Source organism: Apteryx mantelli, chromosome 5, assembly GCF_036417845.1.
Source record: "Apteryx mantelli isolate bAptMan1 chromosome 5, bAptMan1.hap1, whole genome shotgun sequence".
Taxonomy (NCBI): Eukaryota; Metazoa; Chordata; class Aves; order Apterygiformes; family Apterygidae; genus Apteryx; species Apteryx mantelli.
The window spans coordinates 33,504,081-33,529,348 of NC_089982.1; the positions used below are offsets into that span (position 1 = coordinate 33,504,081).

Here is a 25,268-nt window from a genome sequence, read left to right on the forward strand (position 1 = left end):
AAGTTTCTGTATTTGGCTCTGGTTTAGATGTTAACATTCTACCTCCAAATGCACAGAAACTTCTTTACTAATTATATTTTAGTTCCCTGTTGGATATTTGTTGCCACGGCATAAAAATATTACAAACAATACTTACACAGACTGCATAACACCGTGTATGGATCAGGATATTTCTTGGTAACCAAACTTCAATGCTGGCTGGTTCTTCTGTTTTTTTTTGTCAGTTTTATTCATGTCCTTTACATTTCTAGTCTCCTATGATTCAGCTGCTTATTAATCTAGGAAAGTATATTCTGAAAGCCTTTTCACCAACTATTGCATATTACAGTCTGTCAGGTTTGTTTGGGGACAAATGACCAGAGGGGAATGGTTGAAGCTAACAATCACTGCCCTACAAATCACTTTTTTGCTGTGTAGCTCCTCTTTACTTTATTGACTACGCCTTTAACTCTTTCATTTTGCTACTATCAAAACTTGGGGCTTTGCTAGGGAAACCTAACATTAACGTCATATATGTTTGCACCAGGACAACTTTAGGTTGCTCTTTCATAACTTCATAAGTGATCAGGACCTGGGAAAGACTAATTTAAAAAGAAACATCTATGTATTAGCTTTCTTTTCTGGCTGGATTTTACCAGCTGGCAAAACATGCTCAAGAGAAATACTGAATTGACAGGCAAGGGGTAAGTCTAATGTATGGGTAAGTGTACTCTATGATACGTTTGGTGTGCTGGTCCCTCGATCATGTAAATGGGGACCCAGCATCTCTATTGCAGGCAGATATATTATTGGAAGAAGCCTGTTGGTCATGGAATATGCATTGTTCTGGGACTCCGACTGACAGATTAGTGGAAGTATGAAGACTAAAAGGAAAGCAAATTTATAATATTTCTACTTTTAACTAGTAATATTTATCCCTAAATACTGTAGTACTTCTGTTAGGTTTTACCACTGCTAGGTTTCACCACTAACGTGACTGTAAGGTTTTTTTTTAAAGGTATAAAATCTATTCCTTGTGCCAAGGACACACTTTCTCGCAGGCCAAGAGCTAAATATAGGACACATCTTCATAAGGCAATGGTATAAGCCTCAGGCCTCAAAAATGTTTTGCAAAAAAAGTTCAAAGGAAATATTTAACTTCTTACATTTCAAATTCTTATGTTTAAGGTATTGAGTGGAACAGCAATGACTCTGTGACCTTTTGGCAAAGTTTTCAAATAGACTTTGCAAACTTTACTTCCTGATTACTGCACCTGGCATAAGTGCCAGTTAGCAAAAGCATATAGGAGTAGGAAGCCCTTCTAGATGACTGACAAAAGCAAATAAACAAGTTTTCCAACTAACCAACAACACATAAATGCTTAAGATTAAACTAAGAGTTTCCTGCCATGCTGATTACTGAGAATACTTTATTCTCTTTTAAAGGTCAGCTTGGACTCATTACTCACATACAAGCAGAATAAGCTAGATAGAATTTATAGTATCCACAGGAGATCCAGAAGGTTTGCAATAAAAACAAGGAAAGCTGTAGTTCTTTGCTGGGGCAAAGGAATCAAACAGGAATAGTATTTTAAGAATGCCCAATTTTAAAACAGCAGCCACAGAAACGCTTTAGCCTGCCCAGTTCTGGTTAAATACAAAATTTCTGAGAAAGCACTTTGACTTTGTGGAAAAAAGGCTTGAGGACATAACAATCTAAAGCACGTTTTGGCTCTCATCTAGGTGAGCACTAAAGCATGTGATTCACTTTAACACTTGGTAATTCCACTGACTTCCTCTCTGGATCAGTAAATACAAGCCGGACAGAAACATGGAAAGCTCTTTCCTTGCCCTTAAACCTTAAGGAGGAGAGCTGCTGGTAACACGTGATGGAGGTTAGGTCTTGATTTTCTAGGCTTCTATGCAAAGATGGGTAAAAAGGGAGAAGAGAAATGAAAATGTCTGTGGAATCCTGGTAGGTTCAGGTCCCTTGATGGCAAAGAAGCCATCCTTTTTAACGGTTGTTGCATCAAACAGTGTTCAGAACAGAACTTATGAGAGCTACTGGTATAAACTGGGAAAGGATTCAAGGCACTGGTACTAGATCCCATCATAGCAAAATACTAATCTCTGTTGATATTGATTATGCACAAATGAAATTACTTTTCAGGTGTGTTTATAAGGCTGGACCCATAGGTAGGATCTGTTACAGTTTCTTATTGTCTCAGAATGCATTAATATGGCTCTCTTTTTTTTTCTTCCTGAATTCTATCCCATAAGAACGACTACAATATTATACTGTAGCTCCTAAATATTCAGGAATATTTTTTAGTTCATTTCCCTTTGTTTTTTCCCTTTGAACTGTCTAGAGGAACTCAGGAATGAGAGAACCTTCAGTGAGTCTGCTCCTTTACTTGCTATGTTCCCCAGCATTTATTCAACTAAAAACAAGTCTATCCTTTAAAACTTACCCGTGACCATGAAAATGGTCAAAACAATATTAGCTGTGGAAAGGTTACATCCTTTCTGTCATATAAAACAAAATCACATAGTTTTTCTGTCCATAGCTAAGCAGTTCATATTTCTTTCTCATTATAATCTTGTATATTTGGAAAATATTTTCAAATTGTTACATAATATTTTGATTTTAATACTCAGATATTTTAGATTTCCATTTGCTGTGAATATAATAGTAGGCTGAAGCTTGTTTTTAGACATGCTTTGAGTAGCAATAGCAAGGCATGTTCCATTTTGAAGCAGTTCAGAAGATGGATGAGATACTTTTTAGTCTGGCCTTACTTTAATTTATATTATCTATTTATAATTCATTTACATACATCTTATTTAACAGGTTTTGAGCACACACACGTGAAAAAAGGATCTGATACTGCTTTTTGTTACTAAGCTATTTCAGCCATGTCTTTGGGTTTTGGAAGCAAAATAATTGCAGTGAATTTAAAACATTTTGTATTTAAAATAGTAACAAATATTTGTTACAAATACTCTTGATAACTAATCTGTGACACAGGTAAGTATTAGTCTCCTGGTTTTGCCAGCAGAAGCTTTAATAGAAGTTAGGTGACTTGCAATAAGTTAGCTGCCAACGTGAGGATAAAAGCATAGTTTGTACTCCCATTCTGGTATTTTTGCCATCACACAGTACTAGCTCTTGTTTATTATGTTCTCTGATCAATTTTTAAATACTCACTTGCAAGCTAGTATGCAAATAAACCACTGCTAAAGAAACATAGTTTGAACCAGATAATATAAAAGTGTTGCACATATGCTGAGAAAACCTTGGACCAAACACCTAACTGGGGATAAGTAACCTGGCTCTGTGAAGGAACTGAACCACCTCAAATCAAAGGGGTTGTGATTCTGGAACAAAGATTCCCAGGCTGTGCCCAGTGAAACATTTGCTGATAATCAACGCACAGCTCACACCTCCTCCTAATTTCAAGTTGTCAAACTCTATTGCAAGAATTCTTACATGCATCACTTCCCAGTATTATGTGTACATATATAATGTATAGCAATATACTTATATACTATATCTAAGTAGTATGTATAATATCCATACACATAAATATTCCATATACATATATGTAGTGTTTTATATATATGTAACCACAATATTATAATCACATGTAGATAATTTATAAATTTGGGGAGGTAAAAGGTGGCCAGGGGAAAAGATCTGCAGGACTGAAAACAAGACAGCAAGAGATCCTTAATACTGTCCCTGTATTCAAATGCAGTCTGTTGTATGAACACATAAATAAATAGGGAACCCCAGAGCCTAGAATTAATTTGTTTTTTTGTACTGTGTCCTCAGCATCTGATTTTCTACCAGCTGTTTAGTAAAGTGATTATACATTTCTGCAAGCTACAGATCAGTTGGTCTTTCAATCTACACACAACAGGTAGTCTTGTCTTGATTGGACATCTTGTCAAATTGGTTAATTAAGTCAGCAGTAAAGCAAAATCCTGTGAAATCAAATTGTGACAAACTATCTTCTTGGTTGTCTTTCAGAAAACACACCTGAAAAATCTTTGTCTGCAATACCAGCTGTATCTTCTTCTGAACAGCCATTTGCTTGGCCTTTTAAAGAATGAGACAGGACTAACCATCTTCTTCCTGTGGTAACTACAAAATTAATGATTAATTAGATAGCAAATACAAATTATTTCTTTGTATTATTACAGTTGTTACTTAATTGCCTCCAGGCACTTTAGAATGTGGATCCTCTCCCATCATGTTTTGCAGTCTCTTAGTGATTCATAGCCCATGGTGTCTTACTTTATTCTTTCTTTCCTTCTCTGATTAGGCTTAGTCTGGTCAAGAACGCATCTCAGCCCTTATCTCCATGATAACTGTCAATTGTTGGAATTATTACATTTAAAGTCATTGATCAATTGCCATATGTATTTGCAATGAAAAAAAAAACCCACATGCTCAACTCACCTTTTCACATCAGAACATGTGAACATATTTAAATATATACACTGTATTACATATATCAGAGGCCTCCTTCCTTTCTCATTCTGGTTCCCTGTCTTAGAAAACTGGCCCTGCCTCTAGTGCCCACATGCCCTTACTTGTTCTTCCCTGTGCCCTTTCAAGTCAAATCTCTTCGCTATGGTCTGACATGCCTTCTTTCTCTTCCTGGGAAAAAAGATGGTAACTGCCCTCTGATTCTTCTTGTAAACCCCCTTTTTTTCTTTCCCAAAAGCCTTCTAATTGCTGAGCCTTCAGTTAAGGCTTAAATGTTTAACCACTGCTTGCTTTAAACTAACTTCCCAAAGCAACGTATCTTCTTTCTTTCCCTTCATTGTTGTATGTTATTTATAGTACAGCAATCCTGAAAGAAAAATATATAGTTCAATACTGAAATTAAGGATCAAAGTGAGGACACATTAAAACCACAATTCACATTCCAGAAGTCTTACAAAGGAGAAGGAAATTTTCCTTCACCCTTTAGGGGTTCATTTTAAGCAAAATGTTATCCATAGCAGGAGGAAACTTTTCTGTATACAAAGAATTACATCTGAAAGGACAAGTAATATTTCTACAGGGCTTAAGACAGAAATTCCATAGTAACAGGAAGAAAAATTTTTCAGCGTTTCACGGGTATTATGTATTATCTTGGAAAAGCCTGGTATAAAAGACTTCGAAATTTGTGATATTTTTGTGTACAGAAAAATAACTGTAGGTATTTTACATTAAGTAGCTGAACTTTTCTCTCATATCACATCCTATATGATGGGCCTTTAAAAAAAAAGTTGTAAAGAAAAGAAAAAGGTAAGATTTGCACCAACACATGAGACAGCTAAGAGATGAAGTGGAATAGAAAGGTTTTTGTTACTAGGAGTTTGAGATACTGCACATAATTATTCATGACTTTTTATCTTCTCAGTAAGAGGATCAAATAACTTGTTTGTAAATCTTTACATCGTACATATCTTTGGTTGTCTACAGTGCTTCCTAGATAGCATTCTTCACCTATTATATGGTTTGGTATCGTGTAACACAGTCCCATAATTTATCACTACATTACTCTCACATAGACAGTGTATAGAATGTGTGGCTCCCTATATGATTATATGATTTGTCACATGTACGTACCCCACACATTTACCATATATATAAAGACAAATAAATAAATAAAATTATATATATGAAAATGCATATCTATAGCATCTGAATAGTCTCTGACTTCCTTTTCTGCATAAATAATGTGTATACCTACTATCTAGCCTAACAGTTACTGTTTTTCTTCTTTTCTAGTGCTTATTTACCAAAGACAGCAGCTGGTCATTGCAAGTGGACAGAAGTTCTAAAAGATTTGGAGCAGATCAAAACATCTGAAGTAAGTTCATAAAAAAGTTGATGTTTCATATAACCTACAGTTAAACATCTAGCACAGTACTCAGCTGAGAAGACAGTCAGTGACAGGGAGCAGGAAAAAGGATTCGGTTTGTATAGTGCTTTTGCATGGGTGAAAGCAAAGGAATAGGAGGTTAAAGGGAGCTAGAGCTGACCAAATACTGCGTACTCTAGATTTAAATGTTATTTTCTTTCTTATTTTCTTTTTTTGAATGCTCCATTTGAATTGTTTCAGAATTTCTTCTTACTTGGGTAAAACAGGAAGAAACTTTTCCTAGGAAAGAGGCAGAGGGCTTGGGCGTTAGCTCTTGGTGAGAAAGTACTTGTGAGACTCAATTCCAAACAGTGAATTCTCACAGTGAAGTAAGTCCATCCTGCAGGTTACTAGGCAACTTTAACATCTACTAACTTACTGGCTCCCAGTACCTGGATGGATTGGCCCTTTGAACTTGGAGCTAACTTTACTGTCTCTAAATCCACTAGTTAAAGTTCATACTTCTAACTCTTGTTTTCTTTTAGGACATTGATGTCAGTTTATATACTGCAAACACAGATGAGGATGTAAGTAGATTTAAATTTGGCCAAAATTGGTCTAATGTGGTAGCTTAATTTCTTTACTAGTAACTTTCTCCTAAGGCAAGCTTACTCTAATTTGAGAAAAGTTTCAGAAATCAAATCATTTGCCTTGGAATGGTTCTGTTAGTTAAATTAATTATGTGAGCAGGTATTACTTATTTTTACTGAATCACCTGCTATTGAAATTAGCCAATTAAAATGGAGTGCCAAAATGACTGCCAAAATGAAAATAGCAAACGCTACTGAAATAATTTTGGTGTTCATCTGTAATTTGAGGGAGGGGAAAAGGGACAAATAAAATACCTCCAAAAATGATTATTTAATGCTATGCACTATTTTAATGGCATATGGAGAATAACTGTGTCAGTACCCACCTCTGCATTTCTCTGCTTTTGCCTTGGAAGCAAAAAGCCTAGGTACTCTCAAGATTTCAGATTTCTAATAGCTGGAGATTATAATTTATCTTGCAAAGGATAAATTGACCTTGGTGATATAATTCTGAATACAGTCATAGAAACCTATCTAAAATATGATCGTCTTTAATGGAGCTTCCACGCATTCATTCCTGAACAGACTTTTTCATAATTCATTGCTGTGGAGGTCAGTCTGTACTCCATGGGATGCATTTAGCCTGCCACGAAAACTAATCCAACCAATACCCCACACCCAGCAGATACCTTTGGTATAACTCTGGAGGACTGTGGGCTGGATTCATTGCTCTGGTGATGCTGGCAGTAGCCTGCTTCTGAGACATCTCCTTTCCTGACTACTGCCAAACACACAAGGACCATGAAAACCATACAGAATACATAAATCCAGTACATAACAAAGTTAACCTAAGATTTTGTAGAAATGTTGGACTTACTGTGTTAGAGCAGAATAGTCTCAGTGTAGGTGCAGAGTACAGTGATTTTGATGTGTACAGTAGATCTGGAAGCCTGGGAAAGCATGAGTTCTGATGTGTCTGTGCAGTTAGACCTGTACATGACAGGAAGAAGGGTCACAAAACATGCAGATCCACCCGTGCACACCCCATCCCCTTAACTGAACCAAACCTGAGAAGTTAATACATTGTAATAACTGATCTAATACCTGGTAATGTCAGGAAGAGATTCTTAAAGCAGGAAGCCTGGATTTAAAAGTCAGACAGCCCAGAACTTATTCTTGGCTCTACTGTTGACTTGATGGAGAAATTTGTACCTCTGCCTCTTTTTCTTAATTTGTGAAATGCATATTATACCTACCTTCTGTTCTCCTCCTCCACCCATATAATACTAATTTAATTCCATTACTTTTAATTATATCCCAAATTGCTATCCTATTTAATTACTATGTTCTTCATCAAGACTATTATATCTCACCTCATTATAGCAAATTAGCTGGCCTACACATTGTTAGCTCTCACACACTATCTGTGCAGATATTTGTCACTCTTTGAATAGTAAGAAGACATATATAGTAAAATAAAATCAGCCACTCCTAGGTAAATTATATCCCACATTTGTTTATTCATTTTTAATTGTGAACCTATTATGACTTATTTTCAGAAAGAATGCCAAGAACCTGTAATAAGATGCTTCTTCTTAGAGATGAAAGTGATTCTTCATGAATGTTATATAAAAAATTGTAGTAAAACACAGGATGTATTCAACATTTTGAAAAATGGAAATGCAAGCTTTGAAAATAACCAGGTGAGTGGCACTGACAGTCTGCTGCAAACAGAAACAAAGGTGTTTCTTCAGGAGCAGAAATACTTTTTTTGTTTCTCATAAAGGGTAGGATGGTACAGATGAAAGCAAATGGGATCCCATGTCCCATACACATATATCAATGAAATAGCAGAATTTCATGGTTTTTAGAAAAACATTTTCAGGATTCCCATTAAAGCAAATACAGTACATGCATGCATGCATATGTCTGGGTGTATGAATGTGTGTATGTATAAAAAACAATTTGTAACTTCAGCACCTAAAGTCAAATATGTTTAGCCACATACAGAAATGTGTCCTAATTTTCAAAAGGACAGGCCCCTTGCATGTCTCTCAGAAGCTCTATATCTTTGAATGCTCATCTAATTCAGAAAGCAAGCCAGAAACAGCCCAGTACATGAGCACTTTGGAAGCCTCCAGCAGTGCTCCTGTACCAATTGTCTGCAGTGGAATTATTCAAAACAACAGAGCGAACAAGAGTTAGTTTTCTATCAGAACAAACAGATCAGGTATTCTCCGTTTTACTCTCGCATTTTCTTTTTCAGATGAATTCCACAACATCAAAAAAATGCAAGGAATGTGAGGAGTACGAAGAAAAAAATTTTACAGAGTTTATACAGAATTTTGTAAAGGTTATACAGAGGGAATGCAAATAATACAGACCAGAAGACACAAGCTGGAAGACAAGAGAATTCAAGGAACATGCCTCAGAGAAGTCAGATTCTCACCAACAATAAACTGAAGAGAACTCTATTTACAATCCTACATACATGGCATAATGGACAAAGAAAAATAAAATTATTAACATATTGGATTCATAATTGGATATATACAAACAATACTACTTACAAAACATAAATGAAAGGAATTTAACAAGGTTTAAAGCTTTTTTAAAACCATATTTATTAGTTGATAAGTCCACTGGGGAGGAAATCTTTCCTAATTTACCTACCTTTCAGAGAAATTCTGTAAGATCTCAGAATATCTTCAGCGGGAATCTCCCTGTGAACATCAGTTCAGAGCTGACGAAATACTGTTTCCGAGAAAAGCTCTTATTATTATTAATATACAATCATGTTATCCTATTAAAACATTTGTTTATAGCTATTTTTGTTACCTGAAATCTATTATTTTACTGTCTGTGCTTCTAGAAGATCCTAGCTCATCTCTCATTTCTGATGTTTGTCACATCTGCCAGTTTTCCTCTCTGTTCTTTCTTCCATTAACATTACTTCAATGAAATAATGTCAAAATGCAAGCTGAGGCCTCTTTGGCTTACAGGTCTATTGGCTATCTTAATATATTTCTTTCTACCACGATTTTCAGGTAAGCCTGGTTACTTGTTTTACTTAAGACTCAAAGTCAAAAACTAGAAGATTTATTTAGAGATACCTCCTTGCCTTTTTCCCCTTTTGCACAAAGGTAGCATAAGGGTTTTCAGAAAGACCTCCTCTTCTTCACAGAAGGTGATGCTGGTCTTGGTTCCATTGTCCAATGACAGAACACGCTTTGTTAGTTCATTTGTTATCTCAGTGACACAGACACTGCCTTAGTCATTAAGGTAATTATCGCAGTTCCTTCAGCAATTACCAAAGATATAAATCCCACTTTTAACTGAAGATGTGTAGTATAAATTTCATCTTCTGCATTCAGGAGATGACTAAGCCTCTTACACACTTACTTTTAAATTTCTATGTAGTGGAAACCTTTCCTATCTAGCAGAGTTTCTACCTGTGGTCTCATTCTGGGATAAGAACTTTGAAGGTAGGAATCACTTTTTGACCAGTTCATAGAAATCATGTTAACTATATTCCTGCAGGTTCTGTATGTGAGAAGACTGCATGCAGAGTCCCCTACCCACCAGTAGTTCTGAAATAAGGTTTGGAGCAAAAATGTTGCATAGTGTTCTTTCAGCTCTTCCCACAGTAAATGATTTCTTTATGATTCCTGACCATGTGATACAGACTGTTATCCATAATAAGTAATTAATCCCTCCAGGAATCTCCATTTCTCCATCTTCACTTAATAAATGGATGGGTCATTCAGCTGTCCACTTATCAGGAAGGAAGTCTCAGTCTCATTATGGCAACATAGTGCCTGGTACTCCCTTATGGAACAACAGTCAATCTTTGGCACTCTCTGGAACTGACTCTCCAATAACCTACAAGAGAAAGAACATAAATAAAGAATGAGTGATTGGTAAATTTGTGAGCACAACAGTATCAGGATTAAACACTGGCAAAGGTGTCACAGAAAAAGTCAATCATTTGCCACTGTAAAACATTGATAAAAGAAATGTTCACTATATAGTTAGGATGAAGTAAACTGGTCCTACATTTTGAATTGTTCCGTAGAACAGTGCTCCACATTGAATGTGATTTCATCTTATCTGATGTCACATGTATAGGCAAGGTAATATCAGGTTATAACTGTTGTTTTTAATCAAGGAGTTAAAGAGGCTTTCCTTATTTCTCATTTGGAGGGAGCTTGAGACAAATCCAGCAGTATTCATCTTGGAAGAAACAATACATTCCTTCCCCAGGTAGCCTTCTTTATCTTGGCCATTGTGAAAATCAGTTATTTGATTAATTTTATTCTGTATTTCATTAAACAGTTTACCAATGACATGTATGTCATATACTGTGAATTTGCCTTCCTGAAACAATCTTTCTAAGTCTGTGATCGCGCAGTTTGCCACTGTATTAGCTACTTCCTCTTGGACATAGACCAAATGTCTTTTAATTTGCTCCACGTTCACCTATTCTAGAACCAAAAAAGACCACTTACTAATCCATTTCTCCAGTATTTCTCCTGGGGTTCTCCTTTTCCTGAGAGCTAAGCTACCATCTTGAATTCTCTGGTGATAACAAGTGATCTGATTAGTGAAAAGAATGGAATAAAATAAGGCCACTTTGGTATTTTTTTGGTGAGGGAATTCATACCTATCTCAGAGGAAGAAAATCAATATGACTGAGACATGCATGAATCTGACCTGACTCATTAGTACTGCAGGATTGTAATTCTGGGGATCTACTTTCAAAGTAGGGTAATGAGGGTCTTTTTCTGTCAGGTGTCACTTTAGAGAAAAAGACAGTTCACTGAAAATTCAAGTCAAACTTGAACTCATATTTCAGGTCTTTGCAATGATTTTACTTGACCAATATGCGTTAATGGATGCATTACTGCATGTACTTTTGTTACCTGAACCTCCCTAAAACATCCCCGGGGTGGAGGGAGGTATTTCCTCTGCGCAACCTCTAGGCATTTGTGTGGCATTTGTAGAATCTAATCTTTTCCAGCTGCTCCTGGTAAATGATCAGCCTCTGTTAAGAAGATTAAGCTGATTCACAGCAGAGTATTTCTACGTTCAGAAAGAAAAATAACTCTACCTTTTGACACCAGAAGAGAAGAAAAATGCTCTTCCGCAGAAGTTCTGGGCAACATAATTCTGGTTTTCTGACTTAGCAGTAATTTAAATCTTTTATCTTTTCCCTTCCAGTCCTGGTACCCAATATCCATATTTCTGGGTATGTTTTGACAGGATAATGGAAATAGCACTAGTCCAGATGAGAAATTACATTCCTGCCATTCTCTGCCTTCTCGTTGTTTTATTGGACCCTGAGGATAAATATTGGTTGTTCATCAGTAGAACATTGCCTCCAGTAGCTCAGAATATTTGAGCACCTGTTGGTCAGGTGCTCTTTAGATAATGTCATGGGAGACGTTTGAAAGTCTTCACACAATTTAAAGTCAGCACTGGATCAGCATTTATAATAGGACTATTAGCTGTAGTATCTCCCTCTTTTAACTCATAAGCTAATTTGTGCAGTCCAGGTTTTCTACTTAGCAGTCCATCTACAAAGCGTGATTTCATTTTCTGTAGTGTCTGACTATCTTTCTGTTACACTTTACTGACAAAGTACATCTTAGCAGTTTCTTTTCCCTAGTAGACATTTAGACCTTAGAAGTAGCATCTGAGCATTTCCACACAATCTTTAAAAAATCATTCAGTTTCTGACTAAGTTTATACTATGATTTAATATAAGCTAGTAATATGGCACAACCACTGTTGTGCAAAGTATTCTTCTGATACTTGTCAAAGTAAGCTTTCGCTCTCCTGAGTGGCTCTTCTCAGACATTTAGCTACCCAGTGCATGAGTCTGCAATAATCAATCACTGCCCAGAGATATATGTCCATTTGTCCCTTCTTTAACCAAGGAAACGCTGTTTTAACATGCAAGATGCCTTCGGTGAGAAGCTTGTAAACAGTTTATCTGACAGCAGCCATAGGAAGCCCCCTTAACACTCAGCAAAAGGCAAAGTAATAGAAAACTGCAGTTCCATAGCAGGTGGTCTGGTCTGCTCAGGCAGAAACAGGTGACTCTCTGTTTGACTTGAGTGAAGGTATGAGTGGATTCATTTTTTCCTCCTTTCAAATCTCTTTTTAAGGAGTGAATCTAAGGGTTCACTGGTGCTAGTACATTTGGAAATGCTATCTCTGTGAGAGCCAGAATCATGGATAGCAGTGGAAAAAGGTAAATTCTGAATTGCAGCTACCACCTCTCTGGTTGGGAGATTTACTCTTTTGCGAATTATAAAACTCTGAAAAGCGGATTCTTTGCCAGCAGTGAAGTATTTGGGGGCTCAGCAGCAGTTTCAGGTGTTCCATCTCTAGTTCATATGGCTAACGGTTTGTTATCTGCCCAGAAAAAGAATAGGTAGAAATAGTCATTAGGAGCCATCTTCATGGCAAAGACTCAGACACAGTGAACATTTGAGTGAGTCAGCACCATGTACACTGGTGAAACTTAGAGAGGAATACAAACAGTGTATTTGCTATATAAACCAACAGGCATTTTCTATGGCTAAAGCAGTGTTTCAGCTTTCGGTCCAGGTCCAAAGCTTCAGGTAGCTACTGTAGGAGCCAGTATAGTGTATGTTGATTTAATCTTCTGAAATCAACAGTCAATCTCTGATTTTTTTTTCTTTCCTTTTTTTTTTCCTGCTGCAATTTTCTGAACAGGCCAGAGATTTCAACAGGTTCATCTGTCCTTTGTAAGTCTAGTGCAGCACCTGAAAAATAATGATACTGTTATATACTTGAAAAGAGAATGTGGCTGAGTTACCACTGCCTGAATGTTTTGCCACACTGACATTTTTGAGTACCAAAGAACTGTTCTATTTTTCAGTACTATTGCTGTCAGTAGCAATGCTAGACATGGAGGTATGGTAGATCATAGGGATTCTGTAGCTACACTGCAGCAATAATATTAACCTCCTATCACACCACAGGAAGAGTGAGCATTTCCAGAAGTATGCTCTATTTTGTTAGCAAGATAAAGGACATGTATATTTGCATGGACAATTATTGCCCAGTAGGTTATGGCCTCCAGGTAAACTGGCTAGGACAGAGGCATGTTGCAAATTAGTTCTAACACTAGACAATCACAGTACTACCCATTCCAAATACACAAATTGTATGTACAAATGTTGGTCAACTCATTTGTAAAGGAGCTGGGTCACAGAAATTGTGATCCTAGTGTCCATGAAACCCCAAATCAAGTGCCCTCTCATCCTTGTGGATCTCATTCTCTGCCCCGCTTCCTTTCCCAGTTTAATGTAGGCCACAACACAACAGGAGGAGGCTGTTAATGTTGTTTGTTGCATTTCTTATTGGAAGAGTATAGAATAAATATATAGGAACAATATGGTAATAAAGTCATCTAAGATTAGCCTAGCTGTAATTGTCAATAGCTCTGGTATGACAAGATCTGCTGTTCTTACAATTAAACATCCAAGGTGATTGAGCTGCCAAACCTTTGAGCCATACTTAAAAGGGGACTATTCCGCAGTGTGCAAAGAGCTATGCCTTCTCTAGAGATGGAAAAGAGACAATTAACCTTTGCTATTATGCTCTAAGGAATATTACCCATATGTACTTAGGAAGGAAAACCAAAAAGGAGTAGGGTAAGTATTTTGCAATATATAAGATCAAATCAGTATTTCTAGGCTGTTTCCTTCTAGCTAGTTTCCTCCAAAACCTGCAAATGATGGAAAAGAATCCTCACCTCCTTATCAAAAGGCTTAATTAGACCAACAACCAATACCTCAAGATTTAATACTAGAAATAAAAATCTGACAGCTGACTGTATTCTGAATGCTCTTAGTAGTAGTAGTATTTTCATAGTCAAATCAAGCTTATTGGGAATCATTTGGACTTGTAACAATGGTGTAGAAGAAGAAAGACAAATCATCTGGTCAGACTCTAGAGATCTCTCTATTCCAGAACATAATAAATGATGATAACTGCGGTTATGTTAGAAAAACAAATTCAGATTAGAGAAAGACGATGAACATGTAATACTTATTTATTCAAACCCAGTATTAACAACTTTATTTTGTGGTCCTGAACAGTTCTGAAAAATGTGTAACATAACCCATATTGCTTAGAAAAGACTTGAATCGACTATGTTCATTCTCATACTGTTTATAATCAATAAGCCTCCTAACTTATTCAACAACTGTGATTTTTCTGTGACTTCCACTGTATATTCAATTCATGTTGGCACATACACAGTATGAACACTAGCCACATAAAAAATCCAGATATCATATTTTTGTGGTACAAGCAAAGTAAAATTTTCCATCTACCACTTGTGACAGAGAGACATTTTAATTTGTAACTGTATTTTGCAAAATTCAGGCTCTGCTTTGCAGAACAAGGACTAACTATGGAAAATTAAACATGGAAATTTAAAAGATTGTTTTGTTTGATTTGCAAACCACTGTAAATTATTTAATCTCAGTATTCTAGACCTCTAAGATGTGCAAATTTACCAGTAGACTTCTACAGCCTCAAACACACCTATTTCTAAGTAGTATATTTGCTGAATTTACATACTCATATCTTGGATTCTAAGCATTTCAAAGCAAGGGCAGTATTTTTGTCATATTCACTGGTGTCATCAGGAGTAAACAGAATTTATCCACTTCTAATTGGAACAGCATAAAGTTTATCCACTTCTTACCTGTATCAAGCAGGTGAGCATACTCATATACCACTGGTTACTCTGCGTGTGTGTGTACAGAGTCTACTACCATATGCACTAATCACTCAAGGGGTTTTCAATTGTGGTTCACAGGATACCAAAGCAAAAAGTAACCAAGAAAAAACACTGTCGATCAGGAAATGCTAAAGGGTCCTCAGAACAAGAAAGGGTGAAAAACCACTGGTCTAAGCATTACCTCCAGTAAAAACAAATACATTATAAAAGCATTCTGAGACTGGTTTCTAATTCACTTTTTTCACAGGTGGTATTTGAGGAAAACAAAGAACTGCAACTAACTTTTTACCTGTCAAGTTGCTCTTCTGTCAGTAAGCACTACACAACCTTAACCCATCATACCTCAAATGACAGAGGTTTTTTAGAGTGACAAAAGAGAACTTAAGAGAAAATCAAATATACAAAAATTTAAATATATTACATTGTTAGAAAGTTGCTAATATGACAAAAATAACCCTAACACTGTATCATAGCAGTTTGCTATCTGCCTGGATAAAACTGAGAATCTGCTCTATTTAAAAGTTGTTCTTTCCTAGCTCCTCCTCTTCTTTCATAGTTTTATTGAATATAGAGTTTCCTAGCTCTCTATATAGATAACTTTTTCAAAGAACATATATTTATATGTATATATTCAAGGAAGTATATGAAATTGAAATTTGGTGAGTCTCACAGTAGTAGAGGATATATTAGTAAACCCAGTTCGAGATATTTTGAGACATCAGTTTCCCAAAGAGCCAAAGTTTTCTCTCTCACCCCAAAATTCCCTAATATTTCTCATAGTTGATAGATTCTACAGTTTTTGGATGGTGTGCTGGGAAGCCAGAGCATGCTTTTTTGGTCAATCCCCAAGCATTCAAGTCACTTAGCAGTTATCCAGTGAGTGCATAGAACTCCCCAGTCCTCTAAGGAAGCAATATTGAATAGCAGGTGTTCATCATTGTCCATTATAACAGCCAGCAATTTCTTCTCCTCATTAACTTTAATTATGACTTTTTACTTCACTTTAAATTCCTGTTTTTGCAAGACCCCTCCCTCCTTTTTTTTCCTTATGGTTGTTTCCTTTGGCTAGCTTTCTACCACTAATTTCAAAGATAATTAGACCATCATGAATAATTTGAGCAACTTTTTTCTGTAACAGGTTTCCTGCTTTCATGCATCATTCAGCATTTTACGTTTTTTACTGATGTCTTCACGTAGTGTTTCCCTCTCTTGCACTGCAGGACAGTGACTAGACAATCTTCTTAGCAAGTAGGTATCAGGAATTTGGATAAGGTAACCAAAATCCCTCAGCTGCACTGCATTTTTATCACTGGCATAACTCCTTTTTAGGACTTCAGCCTCTAGCATTTCATGCCACTTATAAATTATGAAGATCTACCTGGGGCAACTTAGATAGAATTCATGAATTTCTTCAGTTTGTTGTAAATTTTAGGTTGTCCAGCTATTACATATAAAGTATAAATGTTAACTATTGCCTTAAAGAGCCAAGGTTTTAATGTCCCCTTTTTGCCCTCTTGATATTACCTGGCATCTTCTGAAAGCATTGCTAATTTTGGAGAGTCTCTGTTCCATTTCAGCATCGGTGAAGGAATCCCCAGTAGACAAACTTGCACAAAGCTGGCATCGGATTGTGTCAGTAGGTGGACATGAGCGTTTCCAGCAGCATGCTTGTATAGGATCTCCATTGTCTGGACACTAACAGTAAGACCAAGCCATTAAGAAGTCGTCCATGAGGACTCGTCCTCCTCAGTGCAGATAAAAAGGACACGATCACCAGCATCCACTGGCTCCTGAAACAGTTTGTTGGAAGCCTTAATTTTTGACTATAGACAGTAGAGAGTCCAAAAGGCGCTAATACACAGTCTTAATCCCATTAAACACTGAGTAGGTAATGCCGATAGCTACCAAACCGAGTATATGAATGAATCTGCAACTAGTGCCAGATAGCAAGGAATATTTTTTGAGTTCCAAAGACGTAAAGGGACAGGAGGAAAATGATAGCACTGGTGACAAATATGCTGTAAGGAGTCACACAGGAACAGTGAAGATGTAGAAAGACCTTTTTTTCCTCTCCTGTGCTTCAAATTATTGTAACCACTAAATACTAAAACTGACAAGATTTGGAACTTGGAAACACAGATGTCAGTGACTCCTCTCACTAGGCTGTTAGCTATATCCTTCCAAGCCTGCACAATGTGACCAAAATGCCCATTCCACTGCAACAAGGCATACTATATGCTGAAACCAGTCTCCTTTCTCTCTGCCTAGCTACAGTAGCATTTCAAGTGTGAACTATCATGGTAACTATGATCACTAACACCGACAGGTGCTCCATCTCCACCACAGCTAACAAAACCTAGGTAATTCAACGATAAAAAAACAACAGTTGGGCACAAACTGAAACACAGGAAGTTCCATCTGAACATGAGGAAAAACTTCTTGACTGTGAGGGTGACAGAGCACTGGAACAGGTTGCCCAGAGAGGTTGTGGAGTCTCCTTCTCTGGAGATATTCAAAAGACACCTGGATGCGATCCTGTACAATGTGCTCTAGGTGAGCCTGCTTGAGCAGGGGGGTTGGACTAGATGATCTCCTGAGGTTCCTTCCAACCTCAACCATTCTGTGATTTGCTTGGCTGAATGCCCTGTCTTGGAATGATGAGCTCAGCAAAACCCATGGTCCTGAGGAGTAGGGAGTAAGAATTAAGGAGCACACTACTCATACACTGTTTTCAACAGCACCCTTGCCATGAATACCACTTCCTCTGTGTCTGAACAGTATAAAACAAGATCTGCCTTTACTTGTCCTACAGCCAGACTTTCTTCATGGAAAAAACCCCTCTGTGCTTCATTTTACAGTCCTTTTCTCCTTAAGTGTGTTGCACTTGCATTTTCCTATCATTAAACACAAAGATTACTCTCATCTCTCACCTCACTGCTGTCAATAGCAAGAAGCCCATGCACCCTACAGCTGAAGCAGCACTGAACAAAAACATGCTAAATCTCAAGATGCATGTCCATTCATTTCTTTTCATTATGTGCAGCCCCCTGCAAGAAAAAAGTTGTCTATTCTAGCACAGTGTGGTCCTTCCAAATTGCCTCATACTCTCTCTGCCAAACTTCCTTAATTAATCCCTCCAATATTCACAGAAGCTACACTTAGAGACGGTGAATATGGCTTGAGTGCTTGCAGTTAAATCTCCTTTACCTTTTGACAGCTCTAGTGCTTAAGGTTGTCCCTGCATTTACTACTTCTTGGTCTTCAGAAGTATGAGTTCTGCTGACCCAGACATTACAGAAGAGCATGATATATCTCCAGGGAACCTTAACTCTGCATCAAAGATTTTTGTTAATCAGCTACAGTATATCAAATAAATTTCAGAATTACTTAGTAGAAGAAAACAAAAAGCCTTATAAACATCTTTTATCCTCAAAAAAAAAAAAAGAAGCATACCCCAAAAGCTGTTTTAACTCCTCAGGCGCTGCCAGAAAGTTCTCCAGAATAGTTTTTGGACAATATCTCTTCAAATATTTAGGACACATGTTGTAATATCAACAGTGCAGCTGACATTTCTACAAGGAAAAGATATTATTTCAAATAGTATTCACTTGCTGCTGTTGCTGTGGCAAAAGCATATCGAAGAGAGCTCAGAAATGTACTCTAAAGATTCTTATGAGCTGTATTCTGGGTGCTGGCAGAGTTGCAAGACTTTTTTTTTTTTTTTAACTTGAAAACAGTTTATAACAGAGAAACCTATTACATCTTTAGATATAATCTTTTAAACAACTTCCTAAGTTACAGTTTTATTATAAGACTACTGACTTCCTTGCAAAAAGAGGGTAACAAATGAAAGTAAAAAAATGTTTACTGAAATAGTTTGCATTTTTCTCACGCCCTAGGATAATATTGTGTGATGATACTACTGCACATAAACACTATATGGATTACATTCTCAAACCTTCTCAGTACTTCAAGGAAATTTACAGTGTTTTTATTCTGTATTCCAAAAAGAATTATTGGAATTTTCAACTTTCACCATCTAAAAAAATTGTCAGCTTAAAACTAGTCTGAAATGGCTCACTGGTAGTTAATCCAGCAAAATCAACTCAGTAGAAGTCTCAGCTATGTCTAAAGTGATTAAGAATTTTCCCAAAGACATTCATTGTACAGGTGAAAATACAGACTATTTTAAATATAAGACAGTGTTTCTGTGTAATATTTTTCCCCAAGATTGCTGATATATGATCTGATACATACCTTTGGCAATACTTCTACAAATAGTTGTATAGATTCATTCTTGTTTTGTAAATACAATGGTAAAACCCAATTTATGTTTAAGAATGCTTTTCTTCCCTTGATGAGAAGATCTGAAAGCTGCTTTTGCTTGAAGTCAGAGACTTGAGTTGTCCAAAACATACACAGGTGACTTTAGAACAGAGGGAGCTTCTTCTCTCATCTAACAATGCTAAAATCTTAGAATATATTCTAGCAGGTGACATTATTGTAAATCTTAGCTCAGAATTTCTGTAACTTAAAGCAAGCATCCCAACTATTAGCAATTAAATGTATCTCTAGGAATAAACCAAACAACATCCTGGCATAAAGAATAAGAAGAAAAGAAAAAAGCACATGCTTGACAGGCAAAGTGTATTAACGATATCTCAATTTGAACATGTGTCAGATGACTATAATTTAATGTTATTATCATGCATTTCATATATTACTTTTTTGCCTAACACCTGCTTTATATTCTCCCTTCCTGCCTTTCTTTCAGTTACTGGCTTAGACTTTTAAAGATATCTTTTAAAAATGGAAATGTATTGTTACACCTCCAGGGTTAAACTGTGTCTTCAGGGAACAGAGGTTAATTGGAGTTGTAGAGCATGATAACACCCTGCTTCGTATAGCAAGGGAGATGCAGAGCAGTGAGGTGACAACTCCTTTGGGTTGAAAAGCAGAATTTACAGAAGGCTGTGCATCTCTGCTCTTTTTCTGTGATCACCATGCTCCAACTGCTAGGGACAGCTTAAATTAAGACAGTTCACTACAGTTGATCTATTGCTTCCATCCCTTCTTTTCAGTATTTTAAAGAACTTCATGAAAGCAAAAAGAAAGAGAATGAGAGAGAGTAACTGGAATGAGGCACTGTTAGCAACTCTTATGCCCAAGATACAGCTCTCAGTTAAAAGAATGTTCCTAACCACAGACAAAAAGTGGGAAACACTCTCATGCCCAGCCTCCTGATTGCAGAATGAAAGCAAGGGACCACAGTATTTTCTTTAACCAATTATTTTTCCTTTGATGCTTAACCTCAAAGATATTTATAAAGGTCTTTATATGACCTTTACAATTTGACTTCACTAGACAAAATTAGTCAACTTTGTTTTTTTCTCTCTTCTCAAAAAGATAAATACTCTACTTCCCTACTTAATCTAATAGCCCTTTTTTGCAATATAGAATTGATAGGAAGACGAATACAGGATGTATAACATCCCTTGTTAATGACCCATGTAAACATATCTGAGAGTCAACGTTAAACTATAAACAACAGATAAATCAAATTAATACTAGAAGTTCTAGTAATACTAGAAAGCAATGCAAAAATTTTGTTTTAAACCTCCAATTCCCATGGTTTAGGCCAAGAGTTTTGAGTTCAGCATAGAACTTCATCAAGCAAAATATATGATAGTCAAGTGTGCTATGGAGGTTTCACTAGTACTGATCTGAGGATAATTGCTGCAAATCTTGCCTTCAGTACCTCCACCAAAAGCAGCCTTATTGCTATCACAGCTATATCAGGCTCTTATTTTCATATACAGCATTATTTATTACAGTTCTATTTTCCAAGCATGTCAGAGATTTTTCTTCTTCATTTTGCCTGACTCTACAGCAATCAGGAAGAAAGAAAATAACTAGTAATTTAAAAATGCCTCTGCAAAAATGTCCACACACTTTTTCTTGACACAAACATGCCGAAGGACCCTGACACTCAGTGGCCTGAATCCTGTCAGATGGCTTACCTGACTTGCCTAAGTATCAGGTGCTTCCAGATCCACTGTCTTGGTGCAGGATCCACTTCTTCCCAAAATGGGAGGGACTCTGTAACATGCAGGTTATGGAATTTCTGGCCTTTCAGAGGGAAGCTCATGCACATTGCTGCGATTAGCACAGCAAAAGCAACTAGGCAGATTTGCCACGAGAATACAGTTTGGCCCATGCTGTGCACTGCCAGTATAGAATTGCTGCCAGCGCATATCTGAGCTCAGAGGCGTGCAAATTGCAGAGATCCCTAATCACATTTCATTGCACACAAATGACCTTTTAATTTATTATTCCAGCCTCGGCATGTACTACTCAATATATTCAGTGCACTAAATATATTTGAGAGTTGCTGAGGATTAAAGATTGGCTGTGACAAACTGAACTTTTCAACCCACATAACCAAGGGGAAAATACCAATTATGCAATACTGCAGTTCCAAGCATTTACTTAAATAGCAACGCAAATAAATATTGATCTACCTTAAGATACAATGTGTTGATAAAAACCACTTCCAGTAACACAGCAGGATCATTTACCAAACTGCATTTAATAAGCAAGCTTTTAATTGTTCATCTTTAAAGTGGCGATGTTCTCAAACTCCTTTTAAGAGAGGTATTTCAGCTAATACAATAAGGTTCTACACTCAGTAACATCCCAATTCAGCTGAATAAAACTACTTTGCCAGAAGTAATTAGTGCACTCCACTACTAGGTTAACAATACGGATTCTCCTGTGCTCCCAATTCCTATGTACATGCAGCCCCAAAGAGGGTTTTTTAGCATAGCAAGAGAACCAGCGTTAATGAACAAATGTGTGCAGGTGTTTCCTCTTTACAGAGCAGCCAAACTACCACAGAGGAAAACAAAAATGAGTTATGACTGTGAATATTCTCTGAAAATGCTATAGGGACCAAAGGTTTTAAATAATTTAATAACCAAAACGGACACAGGAAGCTTTGTTCAGAGCTGGAACAAAGTAATCTTTCAAAGTAGGTTTTCTTTTTAATATCTAAAACCTGAATCATAGCATAAGGTTGAATCTAGACTTGGAGTTATTTATAAATTCAAGATAATTTACTTCAGCACAGCAAAACTGTTGAAAGATGAATTTTCTCAAGATTTAGATCCAAACTAGAAATGAAAAGACTTTTTCTCCGGGTTTGAAACTGAAAGACTTTGTATTTGAAGTTTAAGCACATTAAAGTTAAATATTTTACTAGAACAGTTATAAAAAAAACCAGAAAAATTAGCATCAGTGAAATACTGATATGGCCACATTCTGGCCATACATATGCTGGAGGAATTCCCAAATGACTTCTAGAATATCAAGGGACATAGGCAAAACTGACAATAGCAGTAAATAGGATCACAGTATAGCTCAATGAATTCAGTGAAAATAACACTTCTTGTAAGCGTTCAAGTGATATCAAGTTTATTAACCAAACCTTCTTGCAGCATGTGCAGTTGTTTGATGGAAAAGGCAGCAGATGATAAATTAAAATTAGTCGATATTTAAAGAGTCTCTTTCTTTAAACCTGAAGCATCCATAATGCAATTATTAGAGTTTATACATTATTTAAAAAATTTTTAATAAGCAGCAGCAATAAAAATAAATAACGTGTGCCTGGGTTCCTGATCTAGGAATAGGATGGACTGAACAGACAAGGAATAAAAATCTGTCTTTCAAAAGTATTGTTTCCAGTGAGTTTGCAAAACATGAGTTCTATAAATGCCAGGTCGGTTTGGGGGCGTATGGTTGGTTAAAAAGGGAGAAATGGATGAGCACTGGCAAAAAACTTTACAGAATTGTTATATACAACTAGAGGTCAAATGGGATAGCCTTGCAGCTTTTTGTTTTCTAGTCTTGAAAAGCTACTATCTAAACTTGGCTAGACCTCCTTATGGGCTGAACTCTAATACTACTGCATGAGAGTAGAAATTCTCTACTGATGCCAGATTGCTTCAGTAGCGCAAGGAGCATCTTCACAATGTGGCACTGACCAGAAAAGTGCAAGGCTAAGCCTGGGAGAATTTGCTGATCGTTTTCTCTTGTCATCAGTCACTGTCAGTAAGAATTACAGCTCTCTCTTCCCTGGAATTTCTAGTTTTCTACAACTATTCCTACCTACCTTGCTCTAGCTCTATTATTTGGGAGAAGCAATTTACACCTACTCATATGAGGTTCATTGAAACTTCTTTTAAGAGTCTGACTTTACACATTTACACATGTAAATCATCTCTCACTGTCAGAATGTGAGATACAAAAAGGGCTACTGACAGCAATGAGCACAAACTTAAAAAATAATTCCAACAGCAATCCTCAGTCCTTAAAATATTCCCCTTACATAGTGGGGTATATGCCATACTTATGTATTTAAACAGATTCCTGAAAGTGGGAATACTAACAGGAAATTTTAAAAAAACACATGTTGAGACCCTGAAGCATCCCACAAACAAATATCTAAATGATGACCACAGAAGCCAAATACAAAATCTGTATTCAAATTATCTCTGTATATCTCCGTATTTGTATTGGAAAAATATCTCTGAGGATTGAAAAAAAAAATCTTAGAAAAATAAAATTCATTAGGAATCAATTTTAACCACATATGTAACAGGGGCAATGTCAGCTAGATGATAACTGCTGGATTGCAAACAGTGATTAATGATTTCCTGGAATGCTGTATTTTACAACAAGAACTCTTCATATGCAAATCAATCAATCCCTCTCTGTTGTACAAAAGGGTTAAATTCTTCATTACTGTTTCACTGATAAGAATTTACACCAACATAGCTAACACCAAAATTCAGCTCATGACTCATTAATCAAGTATAAAGGCCTATTGAATAATATATTGAATAGAATATTACATGCAAATTTATTTACAACTTAACATGGATGCTAGTGCCTATCAAAGAAAGAAATGTTTGATTTTAGACCTGTTGTAACACATGAAGAAAAGATAGCTGGAATGTGCATCATTTTTATCCAATATACTTAGTATCTTTTCAGAAAAGACCCAGTTCAAATACATATTTAAATCTAGGGTTGTTCAAGACTACAAGACCTCCCCACTTGCTTCTCTTTCATGGGTTTTCTCTCATGTGATTCTGCGGTTTATAATAAATTAGAAAAAGTAGCATTACCAGCAAACAGTGCACCCACGTTATGTCAAGAGTTTCATCAAAAGGCAGAGCTTAAGAATATCTTTCAGAGAAGACAGAAATTTTTACCACATTACAGAATGGAAATGCAAGTGATCACAATTTGTATGCTTAGGATAAATTCATATCCTAAGACCAAGGCTAAACACAGGAATTTAAGACTTCTCTTTCTGGAAACATGAAACAGAGAAAACACCGGTCACTCTTTTACCTCAGCCTGCTAAGAACAACACTAAAATTACTGTGATTGCGGACAAGGTAGTACATATACAGTACACACTGTCAATCTCAAGGAATAACTCTGAAGAGAACTAATGGCTTTTTAATATTGTATCCAACGCATTCTAAGTAGGTTGCACACCTGCTTAATGGTCAATAAAAGCTGGTATAAAGTATTTCAAATTTTAACGGTCACACCTGGATTAATATTTTGCTAGAAGATTGCAACATTTTAAATGTAAGGATAGATTAGAATTTTTTTATTTAATAGCCTAGTGTACTTTCTGGATTCAGTCAAAACCCCTAGACTCTCATTGGTACTTAACAACAATATGGGCAATTAAACAAAACTGAATAGTACAGAGAAAATAGCTGGCTGTGCATTAAAACACAGGGTAGGAATCAATGACAGACTGATCTATAATTTCAAGATGGTTCATTATTAAATGCTACCAACCAACAATCAATACTTCATATCTGATAATGGAATATTTCACCTTGGCATATGTTCCTCTAGCTAGGCATTAGAAAGAGTTTTTTGGGGATCATACATAAGACTTCTCCCTTTTTTCAAGTACTTTCCTTTGACCAAGCTATATTTGAAAATTCCAGAGCACATTTCATCTTA

General features: G+C 36.4%; 1 protein-coding gene across 12 annotated transcripts in view; it reads left to right on the top strand.

The window, feature by feature from the left end:
• Positions 1-9,258, top strand: part of IL15 (interleukin 15) — a 33,899-nt gene extending 24,641 nt beyond the window's left edge. For 6 of the 12 annotated variants that reach the window (XM_067297760.1, XM_067297759.1, XM_067297762.1 and 3 more), the window contains 5 exons: positions 4,013-4,122; positions 5,768-5,849; positions 6,386-6,427; positions 7,990-8,133; positions 8,697-9,258. In XM_067297760.1, coding sequence (XP_067153861.1) covers positions 4,013-4,122; positions 5,768-5,849; positions 6,386-6,427; positions 7,990-8,133; positions 8,697-8,807 — 489 coding nt within the window. In that variant the 3' untranslated portion in view covers positions 8,808-9,258. The remainder of the gene's footprint in view (positions 1-4,012; positions 4,123-5,767; positions 5,850-6,385; positions 6,428-7,989; positions 8,134-8,696) is intronic. The other 6 variants (XM_067297766.1, XM_067297765.1, XM_067297764.1 and 3 more) reach the window with 2 other exon arrangements.
• Positions 9,259-25,268: the final 16,010 nt, after the last annotated feature.